A 24,367-nucleotide genomic window follows, 5' to 3' on the forward strand; every position below is an offset into this window, starting at 1 on the left:
TCTCCTGCATTGGAGGCAGATTCTTTACCTTCTGAGCCACCAGGGAAGCCCAGTGTAAGTACCTGACACATATTAACTTAACATCCTTAGAACTGCCCATTGTGGGAAGACAAGCTATTATTCCCACATGAGATAATTAAGGCCTGTCCCACTGCATATGGAAGTAGGCAATTGGGAAATCTTCCCTGAGTGTCTTCAGGGAATGAGCTAGAGGCTGGACCAGTGAGAAAAACTAAACATGGGTGAACCCCATTCTTTGCTGGAAGAGGTGGGGTCATTCACTGACTTAAGCCAACTGCCTCATAGAGTTGAGTAAGGCTGTGACTAGGGTGAGGCGTGAATACGGAAGTAACCAGTGGGGATCAGGGGCAACAGGACCCCAGGAGGGGACACCAGCCTGTGGCATGGGAGCCATAGGCTGGTGCTCCCCATGGTATTGATCAGAAGGACTTTGTGGTAGAGACGAGCTGGGAACAGAGCCCTAAGCAGGAGGGACTTCTGAGTAATCAGAGGATTCGCTGCCAAAGCTGGGAAGCCAGCTGAACAGAGAGGGATTGAACTGAATGAGGCGGGCAGGGACTTAAGTGCAGGGAGAGCTGAACAAGGGTCCAGAAGTAGACCCAAACACTTGGCCATTCTGATGTTTTTGAAGAATTTTTGAGCACAAGAATCACTTAATCATAATTTAAAACCAATTTTGAGAATCTTTACCCCCTCCTATTACTACATCTTCAAAAGTAACTAGGACCACAGCAAAAAACACAATGGGTGCAAACCAAATATTATAGTCATCACAGATGGTCCCAAATTTGAGACAAAATCATTCACAACTGTTAACAGATGTATATGTCCCCATGAGGGATGCTAAATCATTTATAAAATCCTTACAACTTTATGAGGCAAATATTATTGTCATACCCCTTTTACAGATGAGGAAATGAGGCTCAGAGAGCCTAAAGTGACTTGCCCTAGGGTTGTGTAGGTGAGAAAGGACAGCTCTGGGAATGAAGTCAGGTCTCTGGCTGTAGGGTCTCCCAATAAGAAACCAGCTGGAGATTTGTGTAGTAGTTTTGCCTCATGGCCCCCGCTCCGAAGACTCCATGCTTGGAATTTAATGCCTGTGGTTGCCATCTTGGAATTCTCCTTTTTCTCTTTGAATCTGTCTTTTGTAAGTAAAGGTGATGGGACAACAGAGCATGCTTGGTCCCACCTCCTACCCATTTCCCCAGGATGGGTTCTACCTGCCCTGTGGCCCCTTTGTATTCCTGGCCGGGAGCAGCCTCCCCTCTCTGCATCCCTATCCAGGAGCCAAGGCACAGGTATAGTGAGGGTTGGGGTCAGGATCAGCATCTCCCCACCCTCAATCCAGTGAGGGGTCCCCCAGGAGAGATTGCCAGTTGGCCTTGGGGAAGGGGTAATGCCTGACTGCACTTCCTCACCCCTCGACCCACAACTGGCAGGTGGCGGAAACCATTTGCTGGGCTGCATGCATGCGACCAGTCTCAGGCCAGCACTCCTGGCATTTGGGAGAGTCAGCACATGCCAAGTATCCCCATGCTTCAAGGAGCACAATGTAAAGCAGCAAATAAACACACTTCTATGACAGGTTAAGAGACCAATTTCAAAAGACAGGAAAATGTTCCTGACTTTAGTACTTTATAATGTTACTCTTCAACTGCTTTTTTTTTTTTTGAGGTATAATTGACATAACATTATATTATTTTCAGTTATACAATATAATGATTCAATATTGGTTTACATGTGTTGCAAAATGATGACCACAATCAGTCCAGCTAACATCCATCACTATACATAGTTACAAATTTCTTTTTCTCCTGGTGAGAACTTTCAAGATCTCTTAGCTATTTTCAAATGTGTACTACGGTATTATTAGCTATACTCACCATGCTGTTTATTAGTGTTGTGCTACATCCACATGACTTACTCATTTTATAACTGGAGATTTGTACTTTTTGATTTCCTTCACCTCTTTGTTTTGTACCCCCTCTCTACCCCAGAGTGGTTTGGTTTTGGTTTTCAGGTTCCACATTTAAATGAGATCCTAAGGTCTTTGTCATCTTTGTCATCACAAAGAATCGGACACGACTGAGTGACTAACACACACACGTCCCACTTATTTCACTTAGCATAATACCCTCCAGGTCCATCTGTGTTGTTGCAAATGGCAAGACTCCCTTCTTCCCGTTGTATACATACATATGCCACAATTTCCTTATCCATCCATAGCCATTTACACTGTTAACTTGTCTTGGCCATTGTAAATAATGCTGCAGTGAACATGGGGGTCTTTTGGAATTAGTGTTTCAGTTTTCTTTGGATAAATACCCAGAAGTGACATTGCTGGATCATGTAGTCGCTCTATTTTAATTTTTGGAGCAACCTCCGTACTGTTTACATAGTGGCTGCACCAACAGTGCACTAGGGTTCCTTTTTCTCCACATCCTCACACATGTATTATTTCTAGTCTTTTTGATGACAGCCATTCTAACAGGTGTGAGGTGATATCTCATTGTGGTTTTGATTTGCATTTCCCTGATGATTAGTGATGCTGAGAATCTTTTCATGTGCCTGTTGACCATCTGTATGTCTTCTTTAGAAAAAATATTTAATCAAATCCTCTGCCTGTTTTTCAATCAGATTTTTTTGTTTGTTTCTTTGTTGAATTGCAAGTGTTCTTTATGTGTTTTGAATATTAACCCCTTCTCGGATATATTATTTGAAAATATTTTCTTACATTCAGTAGATTGCCTTTTCATTGTATTGATGGTTTCCTTTGCTGTGCAGGCTTCCCTGGTGGCTCAGCTGGTAAAGAATCTGCCTGCAGTGCCGAAAACTTGGGTTCGATCCCTGGGTTGAGAATACTCCCAGGAGAAGGGAATGGCTACCCACTCCAGTATTCTGGCCTGGAGAATTCCATGGACTTTATAGTCCATGGGGTCGCAAAGAGTCAGATGCAACTGAGCAACTTTCACTTTGCTCTGCAGAAGCTTTTTAGTTTAACATAGTCCCACTTGTTTATTTTTGCTTTTGTTGCTTTTGCTTTTGGTGTTAAATCCAAGAAAATCATCACCAAGACTGACATCAAGCATCTTCTCCAGCTTTTTGAACAAGGGGCCTAGCCTTTTCATTTTGCACTGAACCCCACAAATCATGCAGTCAGCCCTGACCTCCTAGGTGACCTTAATCAGGTGACCTTCCCTCTGTGTACTTCAGTTTCTTCATTTGTAAACTGGTGACATCTTTACAGGGATGTTGTTAGGTTTAAATGATATAATTTAGTAATACAGGTTAGCTCACTACACATCTGCCCCTCTTTCCCTTCTGTTTTCCTCTGCATACCCTGCCCTCCTCATTACTTGTCAGATTCATTTATCCATCAACTCCCAGGTGATTAACTGATTAATGAGTAAATCAATCAGTCATCTGGAGACTGATGGATAAATGGACATGTTGATATAAAGAGAAAGAGAGGTGTTTCAGAGATAGAAATTGATAAACATATAGAGATTGGAAATACATATAGCTATATAGGCATATGTCAATAGAGATATGCAAAAACAGAGATATGTATAATTCATAATATTCTATATTTAAGTAATTTTACTATTCATGGACTTATTAAATTTAACTTATGAAACTTCATTTACACTAAGCCTGACACTCAGCTCTTCTCATGAAATCTACTGAATCATAGGTGAACACGCATAGAGAAGGGAAAGAACATCTGCACAGAGCTCTTTACTCATCATCTGGGGTGTGAAGCCACCAGGTCTGGGTGCAGGAGGTGGGACATCACAGACTTGGCTGCCCAGGGTGCAGAGTCTAGCCCTGCCAGAGCCCTGGAGGACAGAACTAAGGGGTTCAGAGCTTTGGCTTGGACCCTCCATGGGGCATAGTTTCAACGTGAGCATCTGTGGTCCTTCCTCCAGAGACTGTGTGACATCCCAGCTAGAAAGAGGTCAGAGTCTTTCTGTCTTTAGTACCAGTGCCCATCTCCTGGAAACACGGCTGAGAGTCCTGAATGTCTCTCTGCTGTGTTGCTGTGATCTCAGCAAAAATAGAACTTGGTTGAGTGCACGTACATTACCCCTGGGTGTGTGCTGCGCTAAGTCGCTTCAGTCGTGTCTGACTCTTTGTGACGCTATGGACTGTGGCCCACCAGGCTCCTCTGTCCATGGGATTCTCCAGGCAAGAATACTGGAGGGGTTTGCCAGGCCCTCCTCCAGGGGATCTCCCCAACCCAGGAATTGAACCTGAGTCTCCTATGTTTTCTGCATTGGTAGGTGGGTTCTTTACCACTAGTGCCACCTAGGAGGCCTGCATCACACCTATTACACATCTAAAGTTAAATACAATCGTGGAAACAAGAATCCAGTCAAACTGCTGCTTTATAAAAAGATCCTTCAAGGCCATGAATTTCAGAAGAAAAGCCTGAGCTTGTCACTGCTCCTACAGCATTAAGCCCAGGACAGGTCACTTGCTATACCTTGTTTGGGTACCAAGAAATGCCAAAGAAACGGATGCTGAAGCTCCAGTGAGACTCCAGAGCAGGTCTTCTTTGGAGGGTAGAATCCAGCCCATTGGTTGAGTAGTTTTCATCCATCACAACATTGCCTCCTGCATTTTGATCCTGGTGTCACACTCTTTCCTCTCAATAAGCTGTCAGTAGTCAAAATGACAGATTTCGGCCTTATTCGAGGAGGAGCTGATGGGGAACCCAGGCCAGGGCCGAGAGTGCTGCCACCGTGTTGGTGCTCAGGACCTTGTCCAAAGACGCCCCCTGAGCTGGTGGGATGGGAGCTCACTGGGATCCCTCGAAATCCAAAGCTGATTGGTGTTTGCTTCTTTCCATGCAGTGTGACAACGAAGACGACTACAGGGAGATCAAGAAGGCCCAGGGAGAGAGGGAGAGCTCCTCACGACTGACTGCCTCTGCCAACAGTACTTTGTCTGCAAATCATTGCAGCATGAACATCAACAGGTACGTGCGCTCCTGCAAAGGCAAGGGTTGGTGGAGGCATGCCTGGGTCTGAGAGGCACGTGTTTGCAGGGGGAGAGTCACAGATTTTTTCTTTTTTTTTAATGATTCTCTGCTCTGGGTGTCCAGACCAGGGTTCTTGGACTCCTTAATCAATAGAAATTGATAAGAGGCCAGAGGAGAAATTCAGCCAAGGCTTTGTTGGGGCTCAGGCTGCAGCTTGAAGGAGTGAGGAAAAAGTAACAGTTTCCCTTCTTCACTCTCTGATGGGGGCAAGCCCATTCCTTAAATGTGAGGAGGGTAGTTGTGGGTCCAGGGGTCAAGCCGGAGGGGTTCTTAGGTGGTCTGCCCACCCTCTTGTTTGTCTGTGTGCAGGGCGCATGCACAGGACCTGCTTTTGCTCCCAGTTCCTCAAAATTGGCAGTTGGGTTTTGGTCTTTTTGTATCTTGTTGTTCATAATTTGCTCCAACTGCAGGTGCTCACAGTTGTTTTTAGTCCCTTATGCTGTGCTTAGTTGCTCAGTTGTGTCCAACTCTTTGCGACCCCATGGACTGTAGCCCACCAGGATCTCTGTCCACAGGGATTCTCTGAGCAAGAATACTAAAATGTGTTGCCATGCCCTCCTCCAGTGGATCTTCCCAACCCAGGGATCAAATCCTGGTTCTGCATTGCAGGCAGATTCTTTACCATCTGAGCCACCAGGGAAGCCCTTAGTCCTTTATAATTGCTTTGTATTTTGTTGCTATAGGAGACATGTGTCCAGGTGCAAGCGCTGAAGCGAAGGATCGCAGGGTCCCAGCCTGTCTCTTGCAGACCTGCTTCCCTTGGTTTAACACAGGGCTTCCCTGGTAGCTCAGCTGGTAAAGAATCCTCCTGCCATGCAGGAGACCCCGGTTCAATTCTTGGGTCAGGAAGATCCCCTGAAGAAGGGATAGGTTACCCACTCCAGTATTCTTGGGCTTCCCTGGTGGCTCAGACAGTAAAGAATCCACCTGCAATGAGGGAGACCTGGGTTTGATCCCTGAACTGGGAAGATCCCCTGGAGAAGGGCATGGCGACCTACTCTAGTATTCTTGCCTGGAGAATCTCCATGGACTGAGGAGCCTTGTGGGCTACAGTCCATGGGATCTCAAAGAGTCTGGCACGACTGAGTGACTAAGCACACACAGCAGTATGCCTGGGCATGTGCTCCTTGTCACACTTCCAGGTGCACCAGCAGTGCTTCTTTATAACAAAAGATCAGTTACCAGTTATAGTTCTATCCTTTCAAAAACACACCCTCCACTCTGAAAATTTAAAAACTGCATTGTGCATGCGTGCTGTCACTTCAGCAGTGTCAGGCTCCTCTGTCCATAGGATTCTCCAGGCAAGAATACTGGAGTGGGTTGTCATGCCCTCCTCCAGGGGCTCTTCCCAACTCAGGGATTGAACCCACGTCTCTTAACATCTCCTGAATTGGCGGGCAGGTTCTTTACCACTAGCACCACCTGGGAGACCCAAAAAACTGAATTAAGCGTCATGAGAACACTAAGCTTATCACACAGATGTAATAAGCAGACTCTTCATACAAGACACCTAAAGATCCTGGCTAAGGACTGAATTTGTGGTGATAGATCGTGGTCTCCAAGGTGAAATAGCCCCTCCCCGCCCCTCCTGGAAGGGGGTTCCAGAGGAACCTGCATGGCACTGACTCCCCTCCATGACAAACGGCTTCCTGGCAAAGCAAGGCCCCGGATATTTATTATAAGCGAGGAGCTCATCATCAGTCACAGAAGCTCTTTCCATTTAGAAAAAGCACAGCTCAGAAACCACTTTCCCTCTGCTCAGACACTCTTCACTCTCCCCGACTGTGTACACAGAATTTTTAAGGGGAGATTAATGTTTCAGTGCAACACATAAAAATGTAAACTGAAAGGTTAGGAGAAGATGTAGAGCAGTACTAAAACCCGGAGAGGAAATTGGAGAGCACAGGCACCCGAGCACAGGCGGCTGCAGTGTTAGAATCACCTTGGGGAAGAACGACTAGGGCTCTGGAAGGTCTGAGTGAGGAGGAGCAGCAAAGACAAGCTGGCCAAGCCCGCAGTCCTCTGTGCCCAGCAGATGGTGTCCCAAAACACTGCGGACGATGTGAACAGAGAAAATGTGGCTCCAAAGTGTCTTTTAATGTGTGATTGAGTTACACGTGTGCTCCTTTGTTGATGCCTTAAATAACCTGTCTGCTGGCTCTAGTAACTGCTGTAATTGCTATAACTGCTAGTAGTCATGAGTCTAAATAATATTTGAAGATGTCTGCAACAACCGATATGACATGAAAATACCTGCGATTTCCACCGGTGACACAATCACAGGTATTGCTAGTAGTACACCTGCTAACCACTCCTCTGGTTTCCTGCCTTCGTTCATCATTAAAGGAAATGTTCCCTTTCAGTGAGAGGTTAATGAAAATAAAGATGTAAATTTTTTCCATGCAAGTTCAGGGACCCCAGGATAAAAGCAGAGGTCCCCAATCTCCAGGGTTGAATGCCTGAAGATCTGAGATGGAGTTGATGTAATAATAATATAAATAAAGTACACAGTTAAATGTGTACTTGAATCATCCCAAAACTATTCCTGCTCCTGGTCCTGGCCCATGAAAAAATGGTCTTCCATGAAACTTGTCCCGATGCCAAAAATGTTGGGGACCTCTGCTCTAGACCCTTTGCTTGGCAGAGCCTGCTGGCTCTGACAGTTTCACTTTTGTTAAGTAGGGACTCAATGCCGCTATGAAAGAGCTTTGAATTTTTCTAGGAAAAGTGGTCTGTGTATCTCTGAAATTGTGATTACCTCTGTCAAGCTGTACCAGTGTAATAAGACAATGCTATATATATGGTAATCGTGTGTCCCAAAGACATGATCCCAAGAATGTTTGAAAATTACTTTGGTCAACTTCAATAGATAAACTTATGATGAAGAAGAAAAGATTGTATGTGCTTGACAATATTTAATGTAATAATTTCCTTCCCTACAAGTGTTTAAAATCATGTAATACTGTAGGAACTTCCCTGGCAGTCCAGTGGTTAAGACTTTGCTTTCCCAATGCAGGGGATATAGGTTCGTTTCCTGGTCAGGGAGCTAAGACCCCACATGCTTTGTGGCAGGAAAAAATAAAAATAAAAACACAACAATGTAAAACAGAAGCAATACTGTAATGAATTCAATAAAGACTTTTAAAATGGTCCACATCAAAAAGTCTTTTAAAAAATAAAATCATGTAGTGTGTGGCTTAAAACTCAACATTCAAGAAACTAAGAGCGTGGCATCCAGTCCCACCACTTCATGGCAAATAGATGGTTTAACAATGGAAACAGTGACAGATTTTATTTTCCTGGGCTCCAAAATCACTGCAGATGGAGACTGCAGCCATGAAATTAAAAGACGCTTACTCCTTGGAAGAAAAGTTATGACCAACCTAGACGGCATATTAAAAAGCAGAGAAATTACTTTGCCAACAAAAGTCCATATAGTGAAAGCTGTGGTTTTTCCAGTAGTCATGTATGGATGTGAGAGTTGGACCATAAAGACAGCTGAGCACTGAAGAATTGATGCTTTTGAACTGTGGTGTTGGAGAAGACTCTTGAGAGTCCCTTGGACTGCAAGATCACACTAGTCAATCCTAAAGGAAATCAGTCCTGAATATTCATTGGAAGGACTGATGCTGAAGCTGAAGCTCCAATACTTTGCTCACTGATGTAAAGAACTGACTAATTGGAAAAGACTCTGATGCTGGGAAAGATTGAAGGCAGGAGGACAAGGGGACAACAGAGGATGATATGGTTGGATGGCATCACCGACTGAATGGACATGAGTTTTAGCAAGCTCTGGGAGTTGGTGATGGACAGGGAAGCCTGGTGTGCTGCAGTCTATGGGGTTGCAAAGAGTCGGACATGACTGAGCAACTGGACTGAACTGAGTGTATGCATGCTAAGTCAATTCTGCTGGGTCCAATTCTTTGCAACCCCTTGGATTGTAGCCCACCAGTCTCCTCTGTCCATGGAAATCTCCAGGCAATAATACTGGAGTGGGTTGCCATTTTATCCTCCAGGGCATCTTCCCGACCTAGGGATCAAACCGGTGTCTCTTATGTCTCCAGCATTGGCAAGTGGATTCTTTACCACTAGAGCACCACCTGAGTACTGTATGTAAAATAATAGAGACTTAGAAATAGGGTTTCTTTACTCATGTGTCAAGAAACAATTATATTCAGACAATTAACATCCATCTTCAGCTTCAGTGTTTCATCCTCACTGGCTGAGCTTCTTCGGATTTGCCCAAGGCAGTTTTCTAGAACACAGCTTCTCACTTCTAAGTTATTGGATGCACAGTGCTTTTTAAACCAGAAAGCTGTCATCAGAAATTCTCTCCCTACACAAATGTGTTTGCATAGCATTAAGCATCTTAGTTTCTCATTTGTTGTAGAGGCCTACATTTGTAATTTCTACACTGTGACCACCAACTAAGGATATTGCTTAAAAAATAAGAAGTGACCTTAATGGCTTGTTTGCAGTGATAGCCAACACATGCAATTAAGAAGTCATAAATGCAGGAATAATGACTAACTGTTTGTCCAATGAATTTACGTTACATTAACTGACTCCACCAGGTGACTTCTAGAACCATCCCAAGTTAGCAATGATTGAGTTTATTTTGGGCTAACGTGTCTTCCTACTCTTTTTCTTTCAAAGTGAAGTAATAGAGAGAGCCCTGTCCACATAACATACATTGTAAAGACCCAGATATAAGTGACACCCTTCTGTGATGGTTCACGGGGATATATTCAGGCACAGACAATAGTTTTGAAGGTAAAATAAGGAACTAGGAATCAGGAAATGTCATTTCTAATGACTGTTTCAGTTCTTTGTATTCTGATCAATGCCTGGTTGCCTAACAATTGGAAGGTGGCTTCATGCTTAATTATTCTGCGATTGTGTTATTCTCCATGTAATAATTAGTATAAGCTCAGGTGTTAGCAAAAGTCCTTGTGGAAGTAGAGATCTCATGTATCATTTAATTGAGTTTCCCATTACCTGCTGCTTGCACTTGTTAGGAAAACATTAAGTGGTTTGCTGTGTATTTTGAGATCCTTGGATGAAAAACTTGGGAAATGAAAGTATTATTCTTAATCGTTTAGCTCCAGAATTACTATTAATTCTGGGAGAGTAAGTAAAGAAACAATGAACAAAATGTGTTTATTGTTTGTTACGGTCCTAATGCCATAAAATTGTTTCCTGGCATAATAATTCCCAGTAAACGTCTTCCTACCAGCAGGTTTTAAATGGGAGTTTTGGGTCATATATAAAACATTTTCCTTCCCCTGTGCTGAGTGTGTGACATTCCATTACTGTGACTTCCTTTCTCAGCTTGGCAATACCAATAAATAAAAATGAAAAAATGCTCCGGTCGCCCATCTCACCCGTCTCCGACGCATCTAAACACAAATTCTCCGGCGAGGACTTAACTTCCTCCAGCAGATCCAACAGCAACGGTCTGTTCACTTCCACCTCCTCCAACAAAAAGCATAAGGCGGAGAGCCAGCTGCAGACCCATGCCGCGGACCTCACGGTAGGTTGATGCCCTCCCGTCCCAGTTAAAACAGAAATGAAACCGAGCACAGCCCTTACTCTGCCTGTAACCCAGCTCAGTCTAAACTCCAGCTCAAGGCCCCACAGGCAGCCCTGAATGTTGCTCTGGGAAGACGCAGCCAGAGCTGCCCTTTGCCTCTTGCACAGGCTGTGGCAGAAGAAAAAGAGGCGGTATTTTAAGCCTCTTCTGCTTAGGAACCTCTTTGGAGGACCTCATTTTCCATTCTGAAAAGAAACCGCCCTAAAGTAACTCTCCCAGGACAAAGTAAATTGGGAGTCTAGGGCCAACCAGTCTTGACATTTGCTATCTTTCTTGCCCTGGGGCAGAATCAAGCCTGGGATTGGAGCTCAAAGCCAAAGCTGCAGGGCTCCCTGCTGCCCAAGGTCACCAAGGTGATGTCCAGTGTGAGACTGTCACCACCACTCCTCTCCTAGTGACCTCATCAAGGGTGATTCCAGCACCCTGCATTCCCCACGGACCCACATGGACCCAGATTCACCCGTGTGGACACTCACACGGCATGTGAGCTCCTCTCTATGGACACTCTCTAAGAGTGGGCATCCCTGAACTGTGCATCCTCCGAGTACTTTATTTAATTTCAAACTCTTCCCACTGTGCTTCTCAAAACCGGCAGGGCTTTGTAAGGCAGGGAGAAATGAGACTTGGCAATAGGACTCTGCAAACAAACAGGGCAGGCAGCGTTTCGTGCTTTATCTGGTGAGTCAAAGAGGCAAAAAAAAGTTGTTAAGGTCCAGCAAGAGCCTCAGTCTTACTGAACCATCAGGAAACTAAACCTCTTAGGCACCCTCATTTGAAAGCAGTTCTCTTTAGTTCTAGGATACAAGAATCTGAGAAGATCGTATTAGGAAAATCAGAAATAAAAAGCAAGCAATTCAAATTTTAAACCAAACACAACTTCTCTTTGCCTCTAGATCCTTCTATCACAAGCAACCATGATGTGCAGAGAATCTTTAACCAATTATTGACTTTATTTAAACCTTCTTTCACTGAACAGATGTTTATCAAGGAAGTACTCATTGTGTCCCAGGCACTCTGCTAAGCAATAGAGGTGCATTGATGATCTAACAGATTCAGTCTCTGCCTGCAGGAAGGCTACAGTCTAGCTGAGGAGAGCCACTTAGACCAGGATTCACACACATCCATAATTTACTACTCTGTGCACCAAAAAGGAAATGCCCAGAGTCCTAGAGGCTCTCATAACAAAGAGGCTTGATCAGCACATAAAATCAGCCCATATTTAAAGAAGCACTGGTATCCACTCCACTTTAATTACTTCAGAGGAATCCATTTGAATTTCCTAACCACAGACAGGGTGTTTTATGATCCAAATGATCAGCACACAGTAGGTGCTCTCTAAATATCTGTATCTCCAGGGGGAGAAAAAAAGAAGGATGTTTAATTTTTTTCCCCAGATAGTGTTCCTTTTTAAAATTATTATTAAAATAACTATTAAAATTAATAAAATTATTAAAATTAAAATTATTTTAAATAATTTCTTGCGACACCCTTCGGCTTTTCCTGTTCGTCACAGACAGCTGATGAGAACCAGTCAGTCTATGACCTGAACCTCTCGTGAAGGATGAATACAGCTTAGTGGTTCTGAGAGCTCAGGTCCTAGACCAGCACTCTGAAACTTGTTCAGAATGCATGTTCTCAGGCCCTCCCCCAGACCTACTAGGACAGAGATGCTGGTGGTAGCACTCAGCTATCTGTGTGTTAATGGTGATTCTGATGCAGTCTGTTTGGAGAACCGTGGATCTAGCAAACGGGAAGAGTAGGAGCCTGAATCCTAAGCCCCCACCCTCCACCCGCAGAGGCTGTCTGAGCTTCGGCAGGCTCTGGATCTGGATGTGCGAGAGCAAGACTAAGACCTCCCTTGTCATGTTGTCGTGGGAATGACATATGACCACATACGTAAAAGCTTCCAGCTTGAGACCTGAAATGCATGTATTTCTCTTTCTTAAGCGAAACAAAAAGTGCTATCATGTCTAACCTAGAACACAAGCAATTCTAACGGGTTACTCCTTCAGCCAGAGGGCCAGTTTCTCAAAGGCGGGTGTGTTTGTTTGTCGTCTAGAAAGCGGCTCACAACAATTCCGAAAACATTCTCCACAAGTCACGGCCGCAGACAGAGCCCTGGTCTCCAGGCTCCAACGGCCACCGGGACTGCAAGAGGCAGAAACTCATCTTCGACGATATGTAAGTGTGGAGTCTTGTTGATATGGGGAAGGCCAGATAAGTGGGAACAGGGAGATGGTTTATATGTGTCTATATATTAAACATACATAAACCATAGTGTGGCCATTTCTGTCGTGTGACCCAGTCAGTTAAATGTCACCCTCTCAAAGGAAATTGCTGCGTGCACCCCCTGAGCCCTTGAAGGGGAGTGGTTTGAATGAATGGAACAACCAGTGCTATCATGGTTGTATCCAGGATGCCAGAAAACTAAGGCAAATGGCATCAAGGAGTCTTATATTTCTGAGCACCTGCATTTGGGGTTATATGCTACCAGAAAGAGGCATTTCTGTCTTTGTAAACTGTAACAGGCAAAGAAAAATAGTGATTTGCTCCTGAAAGCTTTTTATTCTCTAAAATGCTATAGTCTTTATAAAAGTGTAAATAATTCTTATACAGGAAAAAATATCCTGTCATCCATCCCCCCATCATAGTGCCAAAACCCAAGTATTTCATTCCCAGCATCAACTTAAGAGGAGGAGAAACAAAAGAAGAAGATGAATAAATATAGCATCCTGGAATGCTCAAGAGATGCTGAAAATGACACATGAGAAATGATAAAATGATACTGAAAAGTTATTTAGGCTCTTAGGGAAAAAAATATGTGTCAAGGACAAGCCTCGAGGGCAGGAGATATGGTTTCAAGAGTTTGGCTTGAATCCCATTTTCAACTTTAGCTGTTCAGCAAGCATACAATTGTGTATCTGTGGGAGGCACGCCCTTAAATCCCCAGTGGGGAGCAGCAGGCAACAGTGAGAGACCCCCCTGCCCCCAGACTGCTGACCGTCCAGCTGAGAGGACAGACTGGAAACCATGCACCCCACCCACAGTCAAAAAACAAAATGGTGTTAAATGTCTCTGAGTCCCTGCTTCCTAATTAGAAAAAGTGAGTCATGACACTGGTCTCCTGGCAGGTCCCCTGAGACCCAGTGAGATGGCCTCTTCTCAGCGTGACCACCTGGAGAGTTGAAAGCTCTCTCTTCCACCCTCATCTTCCTCCCAGCCTTCTCTCCCATCCTGTCTTTACCAAGAGCATAGACAAGGTCTGTTTCATCATGTCCGAGAAACAGGAATACTAAGTTGTCTTCCTCAGGCCCTGCTTGGACTTCATTAAGCTAACGAGGAGATAGACTTAGGGGATTGAGAGCCAAACCCAGATTCTTTGTTTCTTCACTGGACACACTCCCAGATGACTGAGTTTAGTAAAGTGTAAGGGTGGCCCAGGAGAACGTGTGTTTTTCTCCTCTTCCTGTGATCACACCTGCACTCAACCCCACACACACTCTCCCCTGACCCTCACCAGATCCCCTTTCCCTCATTTCACTGCCTTGGGCAGCCAGGGAGTGGTAATTAATCCCCAGGGTGAGGGGCATGTAATGGGAGTACAATCCAATCTGACAGTCAAGTCCATATATAATTAGTGTTTGGTGGTGTAAATTGTTCAAAGGGAGGTTTAACCATATGTAAAAACAGGCAATTGGAATTGTCTTTAATGACAATATGGAAATTTGCATTTGGAAGATGTAGGAATCTTTTGATTTTCATCATAATTAAGGATGCTCTCCCTAATATTAAGAAGGAAATTGAAGATAAAGTAGTTACTATACAGATGGGTCAGCCTCTGTATCCTTCAGCTTGCAACTCAGTTCCTTGAGGAATGAAAAACAATTTTACTTGTCTTATAAGTCAAGTCTTTATAAGAATGGAAATGTGGCTCTACACATCATTCAAATCAAGCTTGCTGAGGTTTTGGGCCCCAAACCTCCCCTATTCATCTCAGGAAGCTTGCTGAGGGGGAGGGATAGACTGGGAGTATGGGGTTAGGAGATGCAAACTAGTGTAGATAGGATGGATAAACAGCAAGATCTTCTGTATAGCACAGGGAACTATATTCTCTATCCTGGGATAAACCATAATGGAAAGGAGTGTAAAAAAGAATATACATATGTGCATAACTGAGTCACTTTGCTGTACAGCAGAAATTAACATTGTAAATCAGCTATATTTGATAAAAAATAAATTAAAGAATAGTGCAGATATTATGAAAGATCTGGTGATAGGGAACAAAACAGAAGAGGAAGAAGTCATAGTCTAACAAAGTTCTAACACACATTCAACAGTAAGGTACCCAGAGCATCAAACATATCAAAGGTGTGGTGTTTAAACACACACACATATGGGAAATTAACATGTAAGGCGTTTTCCAATGCATAGCCCAGAAAACTAAGTCTAAAACAGCAACAGCTAAATGGTCCTACTTGGACCCGCAGTTCCTTGGACTGTTTACAAGAGGAAATGTCTCTCAATCTGCTGGGACGGCAGCTAATGTAATTTTGTCCCTATCTGTATCAAACCAAGAGGCTGTTATCATGCATTCTTCCCATTAGCAAACTGTGTGATTTTTCTGGCTGACAGCTACAATAAAACTGTTTCTCCTTTTATGGATATAGACAGAATTTTAAAAAAGCCCTCTTACATATCCATCATATGGAGAGAGAGACATCTTCCAATTGCCATGTGTCCCAATTGACTTGAAATCCGTGACAGTAAGAGAAACATGTGGCTCAAACAGCCACTCAACCACCAAACTGAGAAAATTGTGGGGAAATTCTTCAAGCTTGAAAAGCAACAACAGGCATTGTCTTTTCCTCAGAACAATAAAAATATGGGTCTTAAGAGATCACTGGGCTAGGAAGTCACCTAAAAGTCCGTAAAGTGTTCAGCCGGTGTGTGCTGGGGTCCGGGGGCGGGAGTGGGGTATGTGCTTCATTCACGCAGTTATTAATTCAGGGAAGACGGCGGTGCATGGGCGGCCTCTCCGGGAGACTTCTCTGCGATCACAATCTTCAGCCCCCTCCTGCTTTCTCTCTGCTCTGCACCAGCTTCAAGGACCATGATCTGGCCCCTGTCACTGTCCTTGACTTCTCCTCGCTGGAGGTGTCACCATGAGCAAAGAGAGACCACCAGAAGGAAAGAAAGAACTAGAGAATTAGCACCAAAATGATTTAGAGTTGATAGGAATCCAGTTACTGCATTCCCAAAAGTAAGAGTTGCCATCCTGTTATTTCACTTTTACAGCCGCATCCTGTAGCTTTAAAAAAAAAAATAGTAAACTCATCCTCTTGTGTTATAAATACTCATTAATGGTTGAATAAACATGCATTTCAGACAACAGCCAGAATTCAGCAGGCACTCCAGTAACAACTGTTGAATGACCCTAAATGGAATAACATTCTGGGGGAGCGGGGGTGAAAATGTTAGTTGCTCACTCATGTCTCTTTGCGACCACAGGGGCCATAGTCCGCCAGGCTTCTCTGTTCATGGAATTCTCCAGGCAAAAATACTGGAGTGGGTTGCCATTTCCTTCTCCAGGGGATCTTCCTGATCTAGGGCTTGAACCCAGGTCTTCTGCATTGCAGGCAGATTCTTCACCTTCTGAGCCACTAGGGAAGCCTGTCTGGCAGGAGCAGAGGGTAGTGCCTGCGTCTTTGTTTCTTTTTTTCCTGTGAATGTAAGGAATTACTACAGGCAAGTCAATTTAAATTCATAGGCTTCCAGCCCCTTTTCCTAGGTTACTTACCAATTCAGCAGGTACCAGGTGATGCCTTCAGAATGCAGATAGAACTGAACAGAATAACTTATTTTAAAACTATGATCCAGGTCAGCCTGTCCTGCAGGCTTAGATGGGAGGCAGTATGACTGCACCTCCTCCCCTGATGTTTAGCCGTGTGCCACTTTCACTCCTCGACAGGGTTGTTTTTTTTTTTAAGCTTCCTATTTGGTATTAGGGAATAGCCAATTCACAATGTTGTAATAGCTTCAGGTGAACAGCAAAGGGAGGCAACCATCCATAGACATGTGTCCATTCTCCCCCAAACTCCCCTCCCATCCAGGCTGCCACATAACACTGAGCAGAATTCCCTGTGCTATAATCCTTGCTGGTTATGCATTTTAAATTTGATGGGGCTTCTCCAGTGGCTCAGTGGGTAAAGAATATACCTGCAATGCAGAAGACACAGGAGATGAGGGTTTGGTCCCTGGGTTGCGGAGATCCCCTGGAGAAGGACAAGGCAACCCACTCCAGTATCCTTGCCTGAAAAATCACATGGACAGAGGAGCGGTGGACTACAGTTCATGTGGTCGCAAAAAGTCAGACGTGTGCGTGTGTGCCAAGTCTCTTCAGTCGTGTCCGACTCGTTGCGACCCTATGGACTGTAGCCCGCTGGGCTCCTCTGTCCATGGGATTCTCCAGACAAGAATACTGGAGTGGGTTGCCACGTCCTCCTCCAGGGAATCTTCCCGACTCAGGGATCAAACCCACGTCTCTTATGTCTCCTACATTGGCAGGGGGGTTCTTTACCACTAGTGCCACCTGAGAAGCCCAAAAGAGTCGGACAGGACTGAGCAACTAGGCACACACACAACATTTTAAATATAGCAGTGTATACATATGGATCCCAAACTCCCTAATTGTTCCTCCCCACATCGTTCCCTCTGGCAACCATAAGTTCATTCTCTAAGTCGATGAGTCTCTGTTTTATAAGTAAGTTCATTTGTATCATTTCTTTTTAGATTCCACATGTAAGGGATGTCATACGATATTTCTCCTTCTCTATCTGACTATCTTCACTCAGTATGACAATGTCTAGGTCTATCCATGTTGCTGCTAATGGCATTATTTCATTCATTTTAATGGACAGCTCTGGTTTTAAGGTGACACTGGTGTGATTACCAAACTTTGGTTTCAAAAATCTGTTAGGAATTTATCCATGAGTGACAGCACTGCATTCAACCCAAAGCCTAGAAACTGATCTTATTAGTGCAAAACCATGAGCTATAAATCGCTTGGTGTCATCACTAATGACGGGAGAGTTCTTGGCAGTGGAAAATCTAGGGAACAGCTGTGTCACAAAGGCCTCGGTGCAGACGTCTGAGCGCAGCTGATGGTGAAGCGCTTGGCCTCCGTCCTCCCGTGCCATATTGCTGTGCCGGGGAGCCAGAGAACCCCGGGTGCCAACCTGCCTGCTGCTTCCAGAAGGATGTGCCGACTCTTGCCCACGTTTCACAAGGAAGAGTCAGTCACGATCGTCACGTTCAGCCAAACCTCCGAACGCCCCATCTGTCACCATGGCATCAATTACAGGAGCCCAGCTACTGAAACCTCCAGACACTGAGAAAAGACTCCCTCGCCACGCTGAAGGTCGATGCTGAAGCCACAACCTGTGCCATGTGGCTGGCAGGTCAGGAAGACGGAGTTGGCACTTGTGATGTAATGATACTCGGCATTCTTATAGCTGAAAGAATTTTAATTTTATAGACGATGGAAGACTCCTGTATGTGGAAGGTCAGGTGATTTATTCAAAGGACCCCAACTGAAATCGTTACGTAGGTGATATTAGATCAAGGCAAGCCACGCCTGTGGGGGGCTGGCCGTGACCATTCCCCTCCCGAGGGGGCCCCCCCGCTTCCCATCGTTTCAAAGCTGGACCCCACCCTCCCTGATAATACCATTCCTGTGGCTTTCTTTCTTCATATGGAATTTTTCCCTTATGAAATCCCTCTCAGCCAAGGTTTTTTTGTTTGTTTGTTTTTAGTCAAAACAGAGAGAAAGAAAGAACAAAAGGATTTGGCCAGAGGTTGGGAGGGCAAGAATGGTGGACAAGGCCTTTCAGATCGTTCTGATTGAAACCTGAGCCCTCTGATCCTTTTAAGGGCTTTGTAAAATGATTTTATCTTACCTGTGACACCTGGAGAAGAACAGCAATCAAATTGATGTGTTTCCACTTAAACAGAAAGTTGCTCATGATAGAATGACAAAAACCTGCCACATGTAGCCTGCGTGTCCTGGAAAGCGTATGTTCTTTTCTAAGTGTGGCCGAGAGAGGAGTCTCCTGTGAGAGCCTGTGACCTGTAGGAGACATGATGAGTCATTGCTCGTGCTTCTGAGAAGCCAGGGATTTAGGGGTCCCAGCCAACATCAAGGGCATAGAAACAAAAGCTAGATTTGAATCCTTGTGCTTAAAATCTAATGGGCTTAGTTGCTCGGTCATGTCCGATTCTTTGTGACCCCATGGACTGTAGCCCACCAAGTTCTGTCCATGAAATTCTCCAGGCAAGAATACTGGAGTGGGTAGCCATTCCCTTCTCCAGGAGATCTTCCTGACCCAGGGATCGAACCCATGTCTCCTGCATTGCAGGCAGATTCTTTACTGTCTGAATCACTAGGGAAGCTGTAAGCAGGCTTCTCACTTCTTTCTGGAGGCGCTCATAGAGCCAACGGCAGCACCGGGGCCCCTGGCTATGAAGTGCCCTCATCCACAGCATTCATTTAGTGCGTGAAAAACAGTTCCTCCACTTCTTCCACGTTCTTCTTAGTGAAGAAAGAACCTCACAGCTTGGGCCATGGTAACACCTCCAGGACTTATCAAATGACAAGCTGACAGGCTATCAGATGATGCATTCATTTGGTGTGCAGTTGCCTCATTGTCTGATTTGGATTCCAACTTCCTAAGAAAATTATCTCGACTTGTGCCGTGCCAGGGAACCTGTTTGTTCAGACATGCCAGGCTCTCCGTTTCTGCCAGTTTTCACAAAACAGGCTGGCTTTGCCGGCGGGGAGGGGTACGGGCATTTCACAGAGGCAGGAGTCACAGAAAGCTGCCTGCCAGCCTGTCCATGGGAGAGCATTCAGTTCATCTCAGTCACAAAGGAGAACAAAGAATCAGGGCGCTGTGAGACTCCCAGGCCAGCAGAAATGTGAGGGTGGCTCAGACCTACTGCTGCTTAGAAATAAGGTCCCGTGTGCGCTGGTGGGGGCTGTGGGAGGTGAGGAGGACATTGCTCTCTGGATCCAGTGCTCACATTACTTTTGGTGCCAAGAGCTCTTATAACAAAGATACATGTGGCTCAGCCTTGGTTTTTAGATCCTCCAAGCCCAGGTTCTGAAGAGCCCCAGAGAGGCAGTCACTTACTTGCGTGATGTTTAACTGTACTTTCCTTAGGTTTTCTCAGGGATTAGCATCAAATACCATCACCCTGAGAAACAATGTGAAGAATATTATTATCACAATGAAAAGCAAAACTGTAGGTTTTCCACATTTAAAAAAAAAAGACTCGAGGAAAAATCGGTTTGAACAACTGAGATAATTAGGTTTCATTTTAGTGCCTCTGCAGTCTTATATTCTGTAGCTGCCACAGTGGTGACAACAGTTTTATCTTCCTGCTGACTTGAAGGTCACCACCAGAGTGATGCCTTCCTGACAGCATGTGTCCATGGCATTGCCAGGCAATCTGGGTGACGTCCCATCATCCAGTTGCCTTTATAATGATCTGACCTGGAACCGAGGCTCTAGAAATCACCTGAGAGGAAAAAAACGGGCCAGTCACCAGGCAGTCTTCCGTGACTCGGTGCAGTGAGATGCAAAGGTGAGAATTCTCATGTGTTCCTAAATAAGCCCTGATAGTACATTTCTTCAGCATCTCAGGTTAATGTTGTCACTCCTGTGATACAGTCAGAAAATAGATGTGTTACTTATTCACATACACTATTGTGAGAGTCTGTGACTCAGCCTCCATCTCAGGTTTAAAGAATACATTTACACACTACAGATAAAAACAGCCCTGATGGCAGTATCCATCTGGGGAATTCGATGCCACTGCCACCCCAGGGATAACTTAAAAGGCTAGTAAAAACGAAGATGCCTTGGCTTGTTACCAGAATTCTTTCATGAAAATGAAATGCGCTTGAAAAAATGATGATCTGTCAGTGACGAGGTCTACAGAAAAGAGGGCAAGAGAAAAATGACCAAACTCCTCTACTGGAGTGTGGGACAGATAATGATGCAGAGAATTTCAGGTTGCCATGGAGATGTTCTCTGGCTCGTTGGCTTCGAGGCTGCACCCCATCAGAAGCCAACACACTCTCTCTCTTCTAAACTCGAAATGTGAATGCATGGGGGACTCATTTCTCTTCTACCATGTACCTAAAACAACAAGGTGGAAAAGATCAAAGAGGTCTATGGCAGGGCCCACGCTGAAAACATTCCAGCCACCAAGTTGCACACATGCAGTGACTGCAGCCCGAGACAGCTCGGGAGGTAATTAAATGCCTGGAAGTGAAGTGTGAACAAGAAGTGGTATCTGAGATCAGGAAAGACATAGCTGAGCATGAACCAAAATTACCAAGCAGGCCTTTTGTTGTTGTTCAGTCCCTAAGTCATGTCCAACTCTTTGTGACCCCATGGACTGCAGCACGCCAGGCTTCCCTGTCCTTCACCATCTCCCAGAGTGTGCTAACACTCATGTCCATTGAGTCGCTCATGCCATCCCACCATCTCATCCTCTGTTGCTGCCTTCTCCTACCTTCAATCTTTCCCAGCAAAAAGGCCTTAGGGCCTGAGAATTTGAGAGACAAGCAACAGCTGGCTCACTGTAAGCACTGAATGAAGGAGCAGAGAGGAGGATGTTCTAGGGAGGAGGGAAGGGATGAGCAGGGCTTCTGAGACAGTGCTGAAATGTTGACCAGCCAGTGAGGACATCTCTCACTGAGGTTGAGGGACTTGGTGAGTAAGTAATATAGTGAAGAGGGTTAGGTAAGATTACTAGGGACCAGAACTGAGATTCAATTTCAGAGGCTCTGGAGTTTGATTTTAGATCTGTGAGTAAAGTGATGATATATAATGAAAGCCATGTTTTACAAACTTTGCTCAAGAGTTAAAGCTCAGGAAAGATGGGACAGGAGAGGGGAGAGTTATTGAAAGCCTGGACCTGGGTGGATGTGGTCACTGAGGAAAGAAGGGGATATTGACAAGGAAGCCTTCATAGCATGTGATAACAGCAGGGAGGAAATGGATGGAGGTACGGGAGCTCCTTTCCTGAACAGGTAGGCTCCAGGGCCCCATCTGAACTCAGGAGTCAGACCTGGCTTCCAGTTAGCAGTAGATCTGGTCTTCTGTTCTGGGGCATTCAGCAAAAAGACAAAAAATATTGCAGAGGATTTTTAAGATGTGAGCCTATTCTGTATGGTACTATTATGGTTGATATGTGTCATCATACAGTTTTCAAAACCCATAGAATGTGCCACACCAAGAGTGAATCCAAATGTAAACTACAGACTTTAGGTGATAATGACATGTTAGTTGAGGGTTTTTTTTTTTAATCTGACTGTGCCGGCATGTGAAATCTTTTCGCGCAGCATGAAAACTCTTAGTTATGGCATGTGGAATTTAGTTCACCAACCAAGGATCAAACCTGGGCCCTCTGCATTGGGAGCTTTGAGTCTTAGCCACTGGACCATCAAGGAAATCACTCAGTTTAGGTTTATCAATTGTAACAAATCGGCTGCTCAGTTGAGGGGTGTTAGTAGTAAGGGAGGCTGTGCGTGGGTAGAACTGAGTGGTTTATGGGGACTCTGTATTTTTCACTTCATTTGCTCTGAGCCTAAAACTGCTCAGAAAACTTGACAATCTATTAACAAACAACAAAAATAATGTAAATTGCCAGAGTTGGCATCAAAGACCCAACAGATAGCCAGTATGTGTTGAAAGGTCAATCTGTGGACAAAGAAGAATAAACCACCATGAAAAGCAACCAAAACGTCATTCAAATGGAATAAACATAGAGGAAATAAATTGGAGAAAGAAGAGGTGGTCGAAGCTGGGCCTTCCTTGGAAGGGACCCACAGGCTTCACCCACCAGTGCAGATCCATCAGGATGAAAGGAAGGGCTCAGGCCTGTGTGGCAAGGAAACCATGAAGGGATCATGACCCAGAGATGGGAATTTCATCATACACATAAGGGAGGCCCTGCAGCTATGTTCCTATTTCCTTGTTGGGAAAGTTAAATATTCCCAGCGTGTTACCACAAGTACTGACGATATTTTATGGGGAAGAAAAAACAGAAAACCAGGGTCTTTCTCTTGCTCTGTGATTTGTGACCCAAGATTAAGTATTTGCTTTGATCCTTGTTTGTCCATTTGTTTGACTGATTAAACCATTCAAATGAGGATCACAGTTTTGGATGGTAATGTCGTTGACACCATCTTTGTGATTTTTTTTAAGTATTTTGACCCCTTAGAATAAAAGGATGCTCTGGCTACCTAATATTGTAGTATGGAAAAAGACCCATTAGAATCTGAAAGAAGACAGTTCGAAATAAGTGTGTTAAATAGACTACACACTGTATGATTAATATCACTATGCACATCTTATCTCCCATTCAGAGTGTGCTGTCTTATGTTGAGTATTTATGAATAGTTCAAGTTTATTGATTTCATAAAGACCCATAATACACAAAAATTTATACTGATGGTACCTAAACTATGTAGATTTTTAAAAATCCACCTGACAAAGTCCTTAAAGGTGCTGTCTGATGAGTGGTTTAGTGTAACTTGGGGTCATTTCACACTCTCAGATTCGTCTCTGGATGAATTACCTTCATCTCACAGCAGAGTCAGGTTACTGCTTTAATAATGCCCACGTCTGGGGTTAAATGTTTACCACCCAGCTAATCAGAACTCAAGAGAATACAAGCCGTGTTTGCATTGTGACAAGGTAGACCATTTTACAATTAGCTTCATTACAACTGGAATGTAATCATTCCAGCATCACCTCTTTTCATTTCTCACTGCAAAGCTTTAAAATAATTATAGAGACACATACAACTTTAGGTACCAGTTATGCAAACAAACACTGATTTTCATGAGGCTAGACAAATACACATACCTATGCACATCTGTACAATTATTATATCTTTGCCATCTTTATATCAAAAAGGGATTGTTTTATGTAAATGTCATGTGAAATAAGATTTTGCATTTTCTTAACCATGAAATAAAAAAATCTGATTTATAAATTAGGCACTGGGGATCCATATTAAAAAATCACTGTAAACGTATATATTTATCTACATATATTGAGCATGTTTTGAATTGCTAACTTAAGAGCAATGTAATGGTGGTCTTTTACATATAGGCAGTAGTTTGGAAATGCAAAAAAAAAAAAACTTGATTCCGTCTTAAGCAGAGTCTTGAAATTGTGGTTCAAGTTTGAGCCAAGCAAAGAATATTCGCTGAAGATCTTACACTTGCACAGTAATGATGTTTCGTGTCACTCTCTCCTTGTAGGCCACGCAGTGCAGATTATTTTATGCAAGAAGCTAAGCGAATGAAGCATAAAGCAGATGCGATGGTAAGACCTTTTCTCTCCATATCTGTTCCTCCAAATTACGTTTGTACCGCAGCTTCATCACTGGGGCAGCATAGCTGGGATAATTATAAAATCTATTACAAGGATGGCTGGGTCTGTTAAATGCAGAAGTGTTTATACAATCCAGTGCTCATGGCCCAATAAATTATGACCTCAACTAATAATGTCTGACTTGGAGGAAGCCCTGGATAAACAAATATTTCAATTTAGTCCTAAAGTTTGAATGGGAACCAGAGGTAATGGAGTCAGTGGGTGGTAGTTTTTTGGTTTTTTTTTTCCTAAAAAAAA

At 44.1% G+C, this 24,367-nt stretch overlaps 1 protein-coding gene across 2 annotated transcripts in view; it reads left to right on the forward strand.

The window, feature by feature from the left end:
• AFF3 (ALF transcription elongation factor 3) overlaps positions 1-24,367 on the forward strand; it is a 555,281-nt gene that overhangs the window by 505,842 nt on the left and 25,072 nt on the right. For both annotated transcript variants that reach the window (XM_081484340.1, XM_081484341.1), the window contains 4 exons: positions 4,878-5,002; positions 10,397-10,598; positions 12,718-12,839; positions 23,998-24,061. In XM_081484340.1, the coding sequence (XP_081340466.1) occupies positions 4,878-5,002; positions 10,397-10,598; positions 12,718-12,839; positions 23,998-24,061 (513 nt within the window). The remainder of the gene's footprint in view (positions 1-4,877; positions 5,003-10,396; positions 10,599-12,717; positions 12,840-23,997; positions 24,062-24,367) is intronic.

Source organism: Giraffa tippelskirchi, chromosome 4 (genome assembly GCF_054371585.1).
Source record: "Giraffa tippelskirchi isolate mGirTip1 chromosome 4, T2T-mGirTip1v1.2.pri, whole genome shotgun sequence".
Lineage (NCBI taxonomy): Eukaryota > Metazoa > Chordata > Mammalia > Artiodactyla > Giraffidae > Giraffa > Giraffa tippelskirchi.